We start from the raw sequence: 16452 nt of genomic DNA, 5'->3' as shown, positions 1-16452 counted from the left end.
ATGGTATGGCCCCAGAAATGGTGTTATTCCGGCGGTCTTGAAACATCCCTGATTTAAGCCCTTTCCCTCTTATCCCAGCTGCTAAAAACGAGTCTTTTCTAGTTGCAACACAGCCGTTGCTAGCATCGACAATCTTTTTTGAGCCGCGAACTTGATGTGCCCAGATGATATCACGTGTATCATTTAGTCATACTATGTCCTTACATAATCAATTTTGTCTTGCTAAAACTGTAGCGGCAGCAAAAGACGACAGGCTGTAAAGACCCTACCTACAAACGAGCAGCTCATGCCGGGTTGCGACATTCCGAATAAGATTGACAAGGCTGTCTTCCCTTTAAATGACTGATACCGGGCTTTGCTCCTGGACCGAGAAGAAGAATAGACCCTTTGGAACTGGCAGCTAACTATCCCAGGCAGCTGAGCAGTCTAGAGCCAAAGAATAGCAATCAACTCCTTACTCCTACACAATGGCGATGCTCCGAATAAGATATCCGTTTGCTGGTAGGTTTGAGATTCTACCTTGGCTGCTGCATTTTCTTCTCAGTTTTGTGATAATTGCGGTCATAGTTGTCTGACCTGTTTTACCTATAGGAGCGTTTGCTGGCATCTTCCTACTATCCGCCTACGTGGGCCTTCTACCTCACAGCACCCCGAAAGAAGGAGAAGCTCCGGCCCCATCACCCCTACAAATCAACGATAAGGTGCTTCACGTAATAACGTTTTTTCTCCTCTCTCTCACATTCTACTGGATCCTAGACACTACTCGCCGAAGAACGCTTCATCTAACGCTTATCATCTGCACACTGGTACTCGGAATAGGTTCCGAGATAGTGCAAGCTCTCGTCCCTAATGGCCGTTCCTTTGATCCCTTTGATATCCTGGCGAATGTTGTCGGAAGTCTTGGTGCCATAGGGCTATGTACCTGGTACCACAAGAGGATGCTTGAACGGAGGAGGAAGGCACGGTTTGGTGCGCTGGTGGGGAATACAGAGGAGGATGTCGAACTTGGCTTGGCCAATGGCACTTCAGAGCAAGAAACGGGCGTTACGAACGCTCAATCCCTCGAAGAGGAAGTTGATAACTGGGACGAGAATGCTGAAGATAACTGGGATGCTGCAGATGACGTTGAAGATTCTGGAGCCGTTGCTGCGTCTGGTGATGATTCCACTGGGGATCTCGGTGGGAAAAACTCGACTAACGGGGCAGGAAAGCCGGCAGAGAGTGATCACAAGAATTGATCCTCCCGCTAACCCACTTTCCTTGCCTTACTCGAAAGCTAACCAACCTCCTCTCATGCTATGGCTATGTTATATGACTTTCTGTTGATATTTATGGACTTGTTCGGATGGGACTAGGATTTTCTCTCTCTCTCTCTCTCTCTCTCTCTCTCTCTCTTTTGGAGCCGGTGTACCAAAGCAAGCGACGTCTTTGTTACCGTTTCATGTTTTATCCTTGCCTGTACTCTAACTCTTAATGTGTGGCATTACGTATTAATCGGACTTAATAATGGAATAAAAATAATTTCAGCTCAGACCTACAATTTAAAGTACGTCGGTAACCAAAGCCGATCAGATGTTTTGCAGCTGCCCAGACCGCAGCTGCTAGTTTACTCAGGCCGTTTTTGAAAGACGCCACAGCAAACTGATTAGTTAGTTATCTGTTGATGGCTCGTTTGAAAGAAAGTGTACTTATTGCTTGATTGTTGAAGATTGTACAACCAAAAAGCCTTTGGAGCAAGCATGTAAATCACATCCAGTCAAAAGGGTTAAAAAACAAAAGAGATGAAACCGATTGAGGGTATTGCTTTCCTCCATACATGCACCAAGGAATTCTATTTACTTATGCAACATGACCATCGTAAAACACATAGAACAGGTTTAAAGGGGAGGGAGAAAGAGGTAGGAGAAGGTATAGTAAAGTCGAGAGGAAGAAACAGTCTGCATAAGAGACAGCAAGGCGGTATTTATTTAAGAAAGAAAAAGAAAAGCCGTTTAAAGCCCCCAATAGAGAAATAGTCGGAGTCATGGTATGTGAAGACAGAAAATGTAGCTTCGTAACGTGCAAAAGTTCTTCGTGGGATGTAAGTGGAAAGGGAGGTCAGTTTATACCTAGATCGGCGAAAGAGAAGTGCAAATCCATGGTATCAGCTTTCATCTTCATCTTCAGCTTCGCCGTCATCATCTTTATTGTCGTCGTCGTCGTCGTCGGCTTTGTCATTGTCATCGTTTTCCTTGTCTCCCTTGCTTTCTTTGCTCCTTCCCACATCTTTGACTTCATTATTTTCACTTTCGGGGTCGTCAGGTTCAGCTGCAGAGCCGATATCTGCCGGACTCAGAGCAACCAGTTCAGGCTTGAACATTCCGTCATCAGGTTTCGCTATTTTTTGCGGACGAGGCTCGATCGGGGCAGACTGGATTCCCAGCTTGATCTGAGTTTGTTCCTTCAAAACATCATAGATGAATTGATACTGGAATGCGTTGTAGACCATCAACATTCGTTGCTCCCGCAGTCGATTGACAGTGTTGAAAACAGCATCTGCAGAATTGTCATCTTCCTTCAAGAGTTGTCCAGACTGTAGCTGTCTAAGTAGGTGGTCGAGAGCAATGAAAGTTCCGGTCCTCCCTACGCCAGCACTACAATGCACGATTCGAGGATTGGAAAACGACTTTGCTTTCTCCGCTGTTGCTGTCATAAGGTTGAGGAGGGCATCTCTATCAGGTCCCTCTGGAGTACCATAATCGGACCACCCAGCAAAGAGAAAATGCCACACTGTCTTGGTATTTGAACCGACACGGAGCTCCAGTTCACTGACGTGTGAACGTATTGATTCATCATAAGTCGTATTCAACAAGGTAACTGAGCCAGAAAAATGAGCAGCCGGGGGTTCAGTGGTGCTGTGAGAGGAGAATTCAAAAGTAGGATTCTCCATATCCTGTGGGAAATACTGGGCGCATTTCTCCTTTCCGGATTCTACTGTTTGAGTGAGCATAACCAAAACAGCAACTTCACCGGCCTCGTGATATATCATGTTCCAAAAATCAGCAAGCCGGTCTCGTTTTGGACCCTATGACGAAGTGTTAAAACCATGAATCGTGCATGATAAGCTGCAATAAGTCATATCTATGGGTATACGCACCTGACTTGCAATATACTTGTACTCTCCGTCTGTCTCGGGGTCCTTGAGTACGATAGGAGAAGCATTGATGAAGTCACACTCCCCGGCGGGGACCTTGAGATGGACCCTGCAGTTTTCCCAGGCTTGCACATCACCGTAGCGATTTCGAGCCTTGACCTGCGGGCTTGTGTCAAGCGTCCATTTATGAGCAGGATCCTGAGACAGCGCACCGGCAGCTCTTCGATGCCGCTCCATCCACTCTAGCTCACTAAACTTGTCTCGAACATCTACGTGCCGTGAGCAAAAAGAAGGAGAAAAGAAAAATATATAGATATAAACTCACACTTTGCGGACTGGTTGAGGTATGAGGGAACCGCTAGCTTGCCATGAGCTGGTTTACCATCCATATCAGACGCTTCCGAACATTGACCGGCCGACACTCGGCTGTCTGTAGATCGACTTCGTTTGGACAGAGACGCCGACAGGTTAACCTCCGCCATCCTGACGGCCGCAGCTCTGCTCAGCGTCCGCGCCTGGTCAACAAAGTGACGCACCTTCGCAGCGGCGGCGTGGTTACGGGAGAAAAGAGCCCTGCGGGAGACGCTATGCAGGCTCGCGGTGTCCGAGCCAGACGGCGCTGGAGAGACCGACGGCTTGTCTGTCGCAGCGGTGCCCGGGTTGATATCCAAACGGGATAAATCCGGGCAGCTTTGCGAGCCGTCCGGGCCAGATGAAGAGGCCAGGGTTTATGATCGAATGACGGAGATAAATGCCGTATTGGCGGGGGCGCAAACGACACCGGTCTTCTCTGGTTGTCTTTTTTATCTTTTGTATTCCTTCAAGAGAGGGATGAAAGAAGGAAAAAAGGGGGGGTATCGTGGTGATTCCACCGTCTGTCTGTTGCAAAGCGGGAAAAGAGCGGAAGAAGTTGGAGGAAGAAAAGTCGGCTATTTAGAGGGGCAGAGGGCGAGGACAGCTCTTCTTCACGCGAGCAGTCATTGCCAGCCGGCCAGATTCACGAAGAAGCAGACAGAGAAGCAAGAGAAGGGGAGAGTGAGTGAGTGAAGCGCGGAAAGAAAGGGGACGACGGCCAGGTCGACTTCTTCCTCCTTGGGGGCGGATGGATATAACTAGATACAGGCCCGACGCAGCGCTTCCAGGCGGCGACACGATAAAAAACGAGACTGCGACGGACGCCGAGGCTTTTTTTTTTTTTTTTTTAGACCAGCGTTCTTGCAGCGGGCGAGATTCTGCAGGGAAGTTGGAGACCTAGCTAGTTTTGACTGGGACGACCAGCTGGCTGCGATGCCAGCACGCAGGAGAAGAAGAATAGTTAGGGGCAAAGGGGGAGTGCCAGAAGGAGAGCAGTATCTAGTAGTTAATAATAATAAATAAAGACTATGCGAGTTTGTTTCAGGGCAAAGACCTCGCGATGGTCAACGGGGCCTCGTCTTCACGCTTAGACTTCGACTCCGACTTTTTGGCAAAGAAAAAGGACGGCCAGGGGACAGGGAAAAAAAGCAATATATCTAACTAACAAGCAGCTAATTAAGTGAGTTAGTCACATAATTAGCCTGCCATAATCGCTTGACGTGCGCCACCTTTCGAGCCACAGGGACAGCTGGCGGGTTGGTGATCAGGCATGGCCAGGATAACTATTAGTTAGCTAACTAGCTGGCAGGTTGACGAGTTGACTCGTCCTGGCAAAAAGAGTTAAGAAGAGAAGATCATGGAATGATTGATTGTGATAACTATTCTACCTAGCTAACCTCCCAGAGGAGTCCTAGCAGCGCGCCGAGCAACCTCGAGCCGCCGCCTGGGGATCTTCCTCTGGGGACAGATGCTCCCTCACCATCCAGCATCTTCGTCATAAGAAAAAAGGAAATAATTCTCAGTCCTGGCCTTGGCCATGATGTTGGTGATTTTTTTTTTTTTTTTTTGTTTATTTGTTGGTGTTGGCCCACTTGACGAACGCGTCCATCCCTCCGGATAACAATAAAGGGGAAGAGAGAGACAATGTTGATGCACGCTTAAATGTACCACACTTTGAACCCGATGCGGTCATTGTTTGGCATAGGTAGCAGTTGGGGAGTATCAGACTCACGGGGTCCTTGTCGGACCTGACCTTGCTTGACTCCTGGTCCAGACTGTGGTCCAGAGCTGGCTGGCACATCCTCGTGCGAACGGGCGCGAGCTGAAGCAAGATGTGCGTAGTAGACGGCCGGAACTAGTAAAAAGGTGGGAAAGACAATGTTAGCAAGAGAGTCTGTGTTATTTGGTTCCATAGAGCCAACTTACATAAGGAGACAGAGGTTGTAGAACGCATATACTGGTAGCAGTGGTCGTAAATCATATTCTGGAGTTGATTCGGGTTGTGTCCAATGCCATCAACAAGAACGTGGTAGTGTACTGGGCGCGAGGTGCCCTGCAAAGCAATGTGGGAGTAAATGAGGAAATCCCAGTTGTATGGATCAGTAACATCCCGTTCAACCAAAGTGCCCGGGAGAGGGTTTCCGTTCTTGTCGGCAGCCATGCGGTCATTAGGCTCAGGGAACGCACGAACATGGTGACGTTTAGAGGCCACAACAATGGTCATCTTTCCGGGCCACTCGCTACCCATAATCTCGCTGAAGATGTCCTTGATATGTGGTATCTCTTGCTGCAAACAGGCCTGGAACTGCCCGCTCGAAAGACCATCACGGAAGTAGTAAACCTTCTGCGGAACGCTGCCTTTGCCAACCGTCATAACCCACTCACGAATTAATGGAGACAGGATGGATTTGATATTAGCCTGACTGATAAGCTCTACACGCTCTCCGTTGGTTTCGCATCCAGCAGTGTATCTGCCACCAAATGTATCCATGGAAACGGTCATCGCAGCCATAGATGGCGAGAAACTGCCCGGGGAAGAGTGGGAGACATCTGCCCCAATAATCATAGTGAATGGAGGAAGCCCACTGCACTGCTTTGAGACTGCTCTCGCGGTCGTTCCACCCAATTTGGCATTGATTTTCATCAGTACGTTTGAAATGTACTGACCATTGCACTTAACCACCTGCTGGCCCTGTAAAACCTGCGATGGGACACCAAAGCGGCAATCACACGACTTTTTGATTCGCAGGTAATGGAAGCTTTGTTTATCTGCCACGACAAATATCATTAGTTCAGGGCGAAGGTTGAATTTGTTACCCGTAGCGTGGAATAATTCAAAGACTGCCTTAGCAGGGTCCGCAACAACTTCCATGATCAGGGGGCGGCGGCTCTCAATATCTCCGCCGTGGCCTTGATAAGCCCGAACAAGAGCATCACAAAATGCTTCAACCTGAGCCATATTAATTGGGTTGCGGCCCTTGAAGACACCAACACCCCAAGACTTTAGAGGTTTTGTATTCTTTGTGTAGAATTTCTTCCCTCTCAGATCCCAGCGCCCATTTGTTCCTGGGTTAACTTTCTGGTTTCCACCAAACATGATTTCAGGGTTAGGCATAAGACGTGCTCTGGTCTTCATCATATTATCGCCGATTTTCATGCCGTAAGCATTAAGCATTGGGTCAGATGGGTGCTGCAGATTCTTCTTTGATTCTTCAATTGCCTTGCGACGTTCTGCAGGCCGCGTAACTGCAAACTTAATCATTGATGATGTTTGCAAGTCATTGAGTTTAAAGGGGTACTTTTGCGACTTGTAGATCACCAGAACTTCCATCGGGTATACCACGTCCTTTTTAGTCATCTGGACCAACGGAAGCTCCCAGTATGTCAAAGTGACGTTGTATCGGTTCTTAAAATAGTCATAGACAGAGATGGAGTTGATTTTCCCGGTTGCTTGGTCCTTTATCTCAAGTTTATACTCCTTTGCATTGGCCAAGAGGAATTCTCTAATGGTCCATTCTTTGTCGGGGCATGGGCATCCTGGATAGTTAGCTCTGACAACGAGTTTTCTCATTCTATCCAAGAGCTGGAACTTTCTGGAGCCCTTTCGGCCTCCAAAATCATCTTTCTCGGGTTTGCAGTTGTAGATAAGCTGCTGAGGATCGCGAAGTTCAAGGACCTGGACAGCGGATACGAGCAATTGGTTACGTGACCAAAAGCAGGCGTTTGAAACGTCCACATTGACAGCGAGAGATCCAGGCTATCAAGATATGGTAAGTAAATACTAGTCTAATCGTAATATCATACGCTTTTTTCTCACCTGAACAACCCGTATGGCTTGAAAGATTCCTTTGTAGGCATGAACGCCACAACCAACAGACATCTGGGGGCTATTGTCAGAAAAGAACGAAGACTTAATAGCTATGAATCTCTGGCTAGGGGTTTCGCGTAGCAGATGATTGAAAAAGGCTATCAAGTCATGTTAGATAGTTCGGCTTACAACTTCTACTGATAAAAACTTACTAAGACATTGAGTTGTCTCTTTGTCTTGACTAATGTCTCCGCGAATTGCCGATGCCAAAGTCTGCAATGAAATCGTCTTGGTGTATCTAACAACCAAGCGGAAAGCATTCGAGTTCTTGGATGGGGGGCGTCCCTGCTCTGCGTCAAGATCGACAACAAAGTTGGCATCTTTGTCGAGCTTGGTCATAGACCTAGAAATGAGATTTTAGTGTGAGTGTCCAGGCTAAGCAGGAGGATGGTTTGAAGCACTTACCAGGCAAGCTTGCTTCCATCAAAAATGAAGTCACGAGAAAGTTTGCTCTTGCGAGTCTTTGAGTCCCAGACCTTTTGCATAACAATACGCTTCTCGGCGCCGTTTCCAATCATTACCTATGAACATGTAAGTATCAAGTGTGACAAACTGGGTAATCGAATATAGGGTTCAACTCACGTCATATTGGTAAACGTTCTTCTTTGGATACTCAAGGATGGGGTAAAAGTTCGCGGACAAGGCTATTTCCTTGCCGGTGGTATTGAACCCAGGGCGCTGGGCCAGAGGCACGGGTTCAAAATACTGCTCAGCAGGTGTATCGTTAATATTGCAGTTTCGGAGGTAAATATCCGGCACCTTTGGCATGGGAGTAAAAGGCATGATGGGTAGAATTGTCAAGAAAAGCTGAAGGATTTGAGGGAGGATGATAGAATAAATTGCTGGTGATGGAATAGCTAAAGAGCTGCAGTGGAACGATGCTTGAGAGATTAAGGAAGAAGAATTGAAAAGGATGAAGAAGGGAAAATGGGCCTTTTATGCAACCTGGGAGAAGGGGCGGTGAATATGGAAAGACAATGAATATATCCCGTCACTCGTTCGCTATGGAAGCGCGCGGGTGAATGCATCAAGCAGTGACAACAAGTTTGGGCGAACATAGTGACCCGACGTGGCAATTTCCCGATGCCATGAATGCAAGTAGTGAGTGCACGGAATATTCAATAAAAATATTCAATGTCTCGCCGTATTCACCGATATATCTAGTGATGTAGCATGAGTGAAGAGATGGGTGGTGAAGACATGTTTAGCAGCAGAAATATCCGAGGGTCAAATTTTGAAACGGACATACAACCACTCAGAAAATATCAAAGTGCAAGACGGCGAGGTATGCATGGTATGTTATCATCATCAAGACATGTTAGGAAACAGATACTTACCACATCATCCATAGCATACGGAGTTACGTTGTCTCGTGCTGGGTCGCCATGCGGGATCATGGGAGCTGGAAAGTTGGGATGCACGGGGTTTTGACCTTGGTTACCCCTAGTAGATGATGTCCCTCGGGGACTCATCATCCCAGGCGACATGGGAACGGATGAACGCCCACGGGGAGATCCAGGTGGCGGTTGTCCCGGAGCCATACTTGCTGATTTGAACTGATATCAAATGTCACAGGTCAGCTACTGTTTCTCGACGACAGGCAGTGTCAAATCATTGAGATGAAGGAGTATTCTAACAGAGAGGACTGTGGTGTATCTGCAAGTACCAAATGAGAAAGAATCTGTGACAGTAACGCGTCAGCGTTTTGGCGCGTCGAAAACAGAGAAGCAGATATTCCACGAGAAGGGAAGAGATGGTGAAGGGAAAAAGCAGAAGAAGAAGAGACAACGAAGGATGTGCTGCAATAGAGCTGTTATGATGGTTGTGGTTGTGGTTGTGGCTGAGAACGAAGTTGTTGACGTTGAGGTTGTTGGTTGGAAGAAGGCGAGGAGGGGCAGGCTAGGTATTTATGTGTGGAAGGGGCTAACCAACCTAGCTAGGCAGAGCAACACAGGAGGAGGTGAGGCCAGGCTAAGCTGCCAGCAGACTGTCCTCGGAGTCAGATTGTGAGCAGCTAGCGTTGTTTTGCAGCAATATGCCGCCTGAACTGATACCAATGTGAGGACAGGCGAATGGGAGAACTGAGAGATATATGAAGGAGGGACCTGGTTACAGATATATGCAGAAGTTTCTGGGATGTTGTATGCAAATATCTGTTGCTGCCGGAAGTTTGCCCGGGAAGTTCCTATATTATGGAACTAGGGGAGAAGAGAAAGCTAAGTTGAAATCGGTCTTGCTTCAGGTCCGATGGTTCTTTTGAGGCTCGTTCTCAAAATTGGGTCACCATTTATTGAAGAAGATTTGATCTAAGCTTTCATTGCAAGGTAAGAGTTATCTTGCCTTTACGGTAATATTCTTTTCTAATTTATGAAGGAATTGAATATAAAGATATTCGCAGGAATGCACCAGTGTGAAGGTAACTCATGGGAAACAACTGTGACACGGAGGATGACGGACTGGATACCTCTGCATGGAAAACATTTACTACATAATAGTAAAAACAGGAAATCAAGACTTGTGGCAGTTGGGGATATCAAATAATTGACCATACATTGTATTCCAACTACAACGGGGTATTCTTCGGTATCTTTGTGAGCACACTTATCGCCACACCTATCGTTTCATACCAGAAACGAAGTACCATTGTTTCCAGTGCTGCATAAAAAGCATTCAGTCCCCAGGCTGTCAATCACAACAGCAGTGTCCAGTAACCACGAGTTCATGGCGAAAACCGTATGTAATTGTGGTGCGCCTGGGCATGCGGGAATATTGCACCAGTTCAAGGAGATAAGCATAGCATAGCATCACGCAAGTGGATGCTATGTTTCGAGAGTTCCAGCACCCGGAGTGTCTAGCCATGGCTGAGTTGAAGATCCCAAACTGCATCGACGCGAACCTGTGTCGTGTTTTGGGTAGCCACAGGATAGCTGCTGAAAGAGCCGTTAGCCGACAGTTCTCAAGGGGACAAAGAGCGGCACTTATATCGCGACCAATGGAAGATTCAAGCACCTTCTTCACCTGGAAACCCGGCATCACGGCCATGCATCTCGCTGCTGCAAAGCTGTTGATTCTCCTTCCTTTGCTTGACGTTGGAGAAAACCGCGTTTGTCTGCAGGCGAAGAAGAAAAGTGGGGCCGCGAGCTCAGCTCAGCATCTGGGCGAAAACGGGCATCAGATCGACATTCACTGTTTCCCTTTCCTCGCGTCTGGCCTCTCCCCGTTCCTTTCCCGTAAGTCTTCTCACTCACAGTAAATCAATCCAGTCATCCGAGAGTACAAGTATCTCCCTCCTTGATTAGCTCACTAGCAAGCCCGCTGACTGATCGACCCTAACCAATGGTAGCTATCAGGGCACCTTGGAAGGGTATCTATCATGCTTATCCATGCGGACAGCTAATGTTGTGAGAGCGACCCAGACTCTCACAGTAGCCTCCTTCGAAATAATCCGGCTCCCGGCTTGCCTACCGTGCTTTCCCAAAAGGCGTTGTCGTCCGCTTCCGAAATAACTGTGAAGCAGGGTAGAAATTCATCCCACATGATATCCACCTCTACTCAATTAGCAGCCCAAGAAATTTCCCAATGGGTTCGCTGCGACTCCTTGGATTGAGCACTTCCATTATGCATCCCGTTGAAATAAACACGCGAGGAGTGGGACTTCTCCGCGGCTGAGTTCTCGTGCTTCGTTAAACTCTCGGGCGCGGTTACGTCACGTGTTCATGTGATTAGTAAACTAGGTCCCGTCTACAGTTAATTAACGGGAGATCTCTATTTTTGGTGCTACGCCTGGATTCGTTAGTTAACCAAAACTAGAGCAAGAGACACCGTTGAAGTCGCTTTCCAGACTCATCCATCTTCAAATTCCTATCTTCCCACTCTGCTATGTCAATTTACTTATAGTATCTATCTACATAATGGAAAGGATACAGTCTTCTAATAAACATAAGCAATAACTCTCTTTCTCCTAGTCTTGTTCATACCTTGACCTTATCTAATACAGGTTGAATTCTCTCCAGTTTCTCAGAGCCTTTTGATATTGAGACTGCTCTTGCTGCAACTTTGCGCGCCTCGCGAAATTGTGCTATCCAGCAACAGCTTCGAGCTCGTCATAGCTGAGGTGGGGAAAGAATCCGGCGGAAACAGTGCGAATTGGGCAGCTTGCGCCTAACGCGTGCCTCTCAACAACCTGCATTGCCATATTGTCGATAAACCGGTTAAGTGCAATCTGATAATAGGATTCCAACCTCGCGCGGACGTATAGGTTTATGCTCAGTTTAGTTGAAATGCTGACAGGTCCACGAATTTGTCCCTCTCTACACTTGGATGTGCTTCGGAACGGCGTGTGCATCAGGGGTCTGGTGACTTGGCTAAAAATTTACTAAGAATACAGAATCGTAGGTAGTCAAAGGGCAAGGGCGGAGATGAAGTGGGGGGGATCGTCTAAGAAAGGAAACGAGAGAATGCATCCCTGGGAAGGATAAACGCTTACTTGATTTTAGTGTAAGGATGATGTAAAAACACTGACGGATGATTATAATACTCCCACTGGATCAAGCAATCGCCGATAGAGTCATAAATCGAACCTTCTATAGAATCTGAACAGAAAAGTTGTTTTCCTTCTGACTGCTCAGTTTTAAGACATAGCCATCACAATAATAATAGCCTGGTTGAGTTGGGTTAAAAAAGATGCCGAGCAAGTTATACTGCCTAGCTTGCATTCAGTTGGGTCACAAAAGAATGCATCGCAGTGGAGAATAGCCTCGATTTCTGTAAACCATGAATCGAGAAGGTAAGCATGGCTCCCATCACCATCAGATCCGTAATGTATGCCTAAAGGCACTATACTATTGTCGAAAAAATATAGACAAGACTTCCAAAGTCACCTGGGCAGAGAATGGCTTGTCTGGGGCTGTCCATTTTATAGACATGTAGAAGGTCAAAGTCTCATCCTGTTCCGGAGTTGACAAAGAGGAGCTGGCTGATGAAGGCGAAGACGACGAGAACAAGCCAGCCAGCGTAGGCCGCGGTAATACTTGCGAAAGACCACGAGTGTCCCGATGAATATGCGTTTAAAAGCCTTGTGTAACGCCTGTGTTAGCACCATGCTTGTGCACAATAAGGGGACCATTCGTGCGTAACCATCTGATAAGCCTGCTCGGATCCTCACTCGAAGGACCACTTTTAACATGTTGGTTATCCCTAGCATCTAGGGAGGGCCCAACGATTTATTTGCGTGGCAGTTCACATCCCCTAGTATACAGTGTAGGGGAACATCGGCAATGGTATGGGGAATAGCAAGGAGGCAGATCTCATCAAGAACGGGGCGGTCTATCCGCAAACGGCTTCTAGCCATGGGTCTTCCACCATTGAGTTCAAACTAGTTGACTGTCGTTGGCATCTCGAGATTCCCATCGATATTAATAGAAAGTGTATTCCCTGTGTCACCGAGAACATAACCAATAGTTCCAGTGGCATGCTTCGTTTCTAACCCCATATGATAAAGCCAAGGATGCCAAAGTTCTCGGCGTCCGGGTTGACTGGTTTAGGCTCAGAAAAATGCTTACCTCCAGGTCTGGTTCCCAGCGTATCGTTTTCTGGCAAGGCAGTGTAAATATCATGCTTAGATTCCTGGAGAGATATTATCGGCAAGTCTGCTAAGACTGGAGGGAGTTGCGGACAATGGTCACGCCAATAGAGAATGATTTGTCCATTACCATCCTCGTCCCCATCGTCAAAGTCAACTATGTCCGTTAGGCTAGAGTCAGGTAGATAAGTTAGTATTAAAGCAAGGCTTATCAGGAATATATATGCAGCGGCTGACCCTTTGCAATCACTGTTCCTCAGAATGATGGAAATATGGGACAGGACACTGTCACGCAGTACCTTGGCCGCGACCCCATCTGTAAGAGAGTCTGCCTTGACAAACTGACGAACGAAATTCGGTCGCTGGGTTAATTCCAAGGAAGCTGATCTCTGCATTTCTTGAAGTATAAGGCGCAGTTAGGCATCTATAAGCTCGATTCTGCATCTGATGGCCTGTATTACGCGTCGCCGACGACGAGGAGGCAATGCGTTCAGTTGTGACGCCGTCATACCAGCCGTCGCCGCGCTCAGTTGGGATTCATAGTAGCCATCGCAAAGGTAAAGAAAAAAAAAGTCTTTCAACAAGGTATAATATTGAAGTACGGCTTGATGTTGTAGTACGGCTTGATGGGGATCTCAGGGGAACAACGATGATATGATGGTCAACGCGATCTGAAAAAGGAAAAAGCAGGACAGGTGGGCTTTGACGTCAGCTCAATACCGAAGAGATCATGCCAAGCCTGACTCATAGCCTGACTCAGCGACGCTAGACTAACTAGTTAAGTTGTTAGCGGCTCTGGCGCTTAGCGATGACCGGGATCCGACGTCAAGGGCCTTAAAACTCCGGACGTTGAAGCAAATACCTACCTAAAATAATATAAAAACTGGCAAGTTACCTAATACCCTACTAGAATATCAAGCACAAGTGGATGACTAATCCTAGCTGTAACAAGTCACAAATCGATGGCGTAAATGTTGCCCCAGTCGCTTTACTGGTTACCTGTCAGGATATGTAGCTTAGTCAGCTTGCGCCCGTATATTGGCGCTGCAAATTCTGCATGTAACTCTATTGGATCCCTTATTACACACGGATATTCGTTCGATTACAACGTTTAACCAATCATACCGCCTTCTGCTGCTGTTCATTTGACATTACCTTACTTCTTCTCACTTCTCATACCTCACTTCTTCTCTTCCCGTTTTTCTGATTGACCCACGTTATGAGCAATTCCAGTGTGTCCTCTCCGCTATCTGACTCTAAACCCCAAACAATGAGCAAGGAAGAAAGGCGCCAGGTGGCCCAAGAGCATCTTACAAAATTAGAGGGTATGACTCAGGAGGAGTTGGTAGAGTTGTTGAAGAAAACTGGACATTGGGGGTAGGTCATATATCTATATATATTCTGTTTATCATCTAACTAACTGGATAATAGACGGGAGCCCGAGCATACCATACGACACTGACGATAATATTAAATATGAAAAGGGGAGAAGATCACCTAACCTGACCTGCTGTGCTTCTATCTCTGGTTATTGAGTGTTGATACCCTTTTTTTCTACTCTTCCTACACAATTTTCCAGATGCATCTCTTTAGCCTTAAAGAGTCTGGTTGGGGTAAGGCAGCTATCCTATTAATTGTTTAGTCCTATTAATCGTGCATTGTCCTATTAATCGTGTAATACCCTATTAAATCTTGTGTTGTCACCTCGAAACTTGTGTTTCTGCTGTCAAATTTGTTTCACCTCACTCCTGGCATCGCCTCCTGCGCCCGCACCCCGTACTTGGCCTCTACATTTTCTACAATACTCTATCGTAAGTTTTGCTTCTCTGATACATCGTCTGTTTCTTTCTTGATACTGAATTAGTAGTATAGCCGAATCCATGGAAGCGGAAGTCGCGTATAGAACGGCGTGGAGATCGGCTCGTTACACGTCGTTTAATACGCTCCGCCATGCCTTGAAGGTGCTCACAAGTCTCGGCGAAAGAGTTCGTTCAGTGTCAAAGGTTGTTGGATAAGGACGTTCTCTCTGAAGCTCTGGAAGAGGGAAACCTTTCGGATTTAGAATTAATCTGTCAAGATGGCGTGGTTTTATGCACTTCTTTCTGTATTCATGTTGCATCCCTTACCGCCGAGCCCACTTCATTCCAGTTTCTAGAACTGGAAGGCACACATCGAGCAGCACTAGGAATGAACGGCATTATTCTTGACTCTTCTGCCGGAAAGGCCCTTCGATCTTTAGATGGGAAAGCCATACCTGGTTACAAGGGTCTGTGGAAACTTGAGAGATCTGGCATCGAAGGCATAACACTACCTTTCAAGGCAAGCCCACTTTACCTTCAAATATCGTTCTATGCTAACGGATACTAGAGTCCCAAAAGCCCAAGTTTCGTTCCGTTTGAACCTCTGCGAAGCCGTCTCTACGCTATAAAAATATTGTGTCATTCAACTTTCCAAACAGGATAGTTTCCTGTGCATGTTCCGGTAAGTTGCTGTGTTTGTATCATTACTCATTCCATTACTAAGGAAGCATTGTCTATAGTAGTGAGATCAACGGAAAATCACAGTTTAATGAGCGAATCGTGTGGAAGCCCTCTGGCTGATTGATTGGGAAGGGCTACGAAGAAGGGTGGCAATGAGGTCCACTGAGATGATCCGATGTTTGCTCTCCCAAATGCCATTGAGAGTAACAATCCTTCCTTGCAAAGGTTGATACATCTCGGTACACTGTTGTGATGGAGGAGCCGTCACGACATCGTATCTCCTGAGCTGCCTAGAATATCATCACCAAGCCAAGCGTCCCAAGTTCCATGAACACAGTGTGATTTTCTCTCAGGCTGGCGGGGATAGAGAGTTGAGTCTCATTCATCTGGGTATGATGCTTGCATTCTGTCAAGACGAAGGCCGAGCTTCCCAGTTTCAGTATATACGTCCGTTTTTGATGGAGATTTGGAAGGCAAGCATAGAGGAGATAAAGTTTAGGACGTTAACTTCGTTGTGGGTTTAACGAGTGCTATAGTTTCAGCTACTTGTATCATCCTGTCAGGTGATAATGAAAGTGAAAGCACCACTTAGGCACAAGCTGCCCAATTCGCTCTGTTCTTCCCCAAGCTTCACTATGACAAGCTTGAAGCTATTACTAGAGAGTGTGACTTCGCGAGGCAAGCAGAATTATAGTAAGAGTAGTCTTAATATTAAAAGTGTTATCATAGTATATGGTTGGTATGGTTAATCTGTCTTCATTTGATGTCATCATTGTGTCGTCTTCCGGTCGACGAGATGACGATGCAACTAACTACTTGACTAAGGACATAACTAATGACTAATAAGACATGATGACTAACATAGAGGGAAGGATGTATCTTTTTGCCATCCAACGCAGCCTCGCATCACCAGACTTTTGTCGTCTGGCCACTTTGGCAAATTCTCATCCTTCGAGTTGCCCCGTTTAGATGTAATGTTACTCGCTACGCCGTAACAATCAAATTAGTGATGTAATTTCCCCGTTAATTCGGTAAT

At 46.7% G+C, this 16452-nt stretch overlaps 6 protein-coding genes across 6 annotated transcripts; 2 read left to right on the top strand and 4 right to left on the bottom strand.

Moving 5' to 3' along the window:
* Positions 1-282: 282 nt before the first annotated feature.
* TERG_00353 (uncharacterized protein) lies at positions 283-1238 on the top strand (the record flags this gene model as incomplete). The annotated part of the gene is made up of 2 exons (XM_003238315.2): positions 283-501; positions 592-1238. Exons 1-2 carry the CDS (start codon positions 468-470, stop codon positions 1236-1238), a joined length of 681 nt encoding a protein of 226 aa, XP_003238363.1. The 5' UTR covers positions 283-467.
* A 311-nt stretch (positions 1239-1549) lies between these two features.
* On the bottom strand, positions 1550-3309 carry TERG_00352 (uncharacterized protein). The gene has a single exon (XM_047747583.1). It carries the CDS (start codon positions 3026-3028, stop codon positions 2144-2146), a length of 885 nt encoding a protein of 294 aa, XP_047603543.1. The 5' UTR covers positions 3029-3309; the 3' UTR covers positions 1550-2143.
* A 1836-nt stretch (positions 3310-5145) lies between these two features.
* TERG_00351 (uncharacterized protein) lies at positions 5146-8138 on the bottom strand (the record flags this gene model as incomplete). Its single annotated transcript, XM_003238312.1, has 6 exons — positions 5146-5342; positions 5414-7244; positions 7305-7453; positions 7508-7698; positions 7761-7876; positions 7938-8138. 6 exons carry the CDS (start codon positions 8136-8138, stop codon positions 5146-5148), a joined length of 2685 nt encoding a protein of 894 aa, XP_003238360.1.
* Positions 8139-8503: 365 nt separating this feature from the next.
* Positions 8504-8896, bottom strand: TERG_11547 (uncharacterized protein; the record flags this gene model as incomplete). Its single annotated transcript, XM_047750649.1, has 2 exons — positions 8504-8515; positions 8693-8896. The coding sequence occupies 2 exons, from the start codon at positions 8894-8896 to the stop codon at positions 8504-8506; spliced, it is 216 nt and encodes a 71-aa protein (XP_047605079.1).
* Positions 8897-12836: 3940 nt separating this feature from the next.
* TERG_00349 (uncharacterized protein) lies at positions 12837-13331 on the bottom strand (the record flags this gene model as incomplete). Its single annotated transcript, XM_003238310.1, has 2 exons — positions 12837-13107; positions 13174-13331. 2 exons carry the CDS (start codon positions 13329-13331, stop codon positions 12837-12839), a joined length of 429 nt encoding a protein of 142 aa, XP_003238358.1.
* Positions 13332-14155: 824 nt separating this feature from the next.
* TERG_11546 (uncharacterized protein) lies at positions 14156-14951 on the top strand (the record flags this gene model as incomplete). Its single annotated transcript, XM_047750648.1, has 2 exons — positions 14156-14313; positions 14804-14951. The coding sequence occupies 2 exons, from the start codon at positions 14156-14158 to the stop codon at positions 14949-14951; spliced, it is 306 nt and encodes a 101-aa protein (XP_047605078.1).
* Between the last annotated feature and the right edge of the window lie 1501 nt (positions 14952-16452).

The sequence above is a fragment of the Trichophyton rubrum genome, assembly GCF_000151425.1.
Source record: "Trichophyton rubrum CBS 118892 genomic scaffold supercont2.1, whole genome shotgun sequence".
In the NCBI taxonomy this organism is placed as follows: domain Eukaryota; kingdom Fungi; phylum Ascomycota; class Eurotiomycetes; order Onygenales; family Arthrodermataceae; genus Trichophyton; species Trichophyton rubrum.
This window is presented reverse-complemented; position numbering and strand designations above follow the sequence as displayed.

What these genes read in the sequence shown, in the direction of transcription:
- TERG_00352 (XM_047747583.1), bottom strand. Translation starts at nt 3,028, where the DNA reads ATGATATATCACGAGGCCGGTGAAGTTGCTGTTTTGGTTATGCTCACT.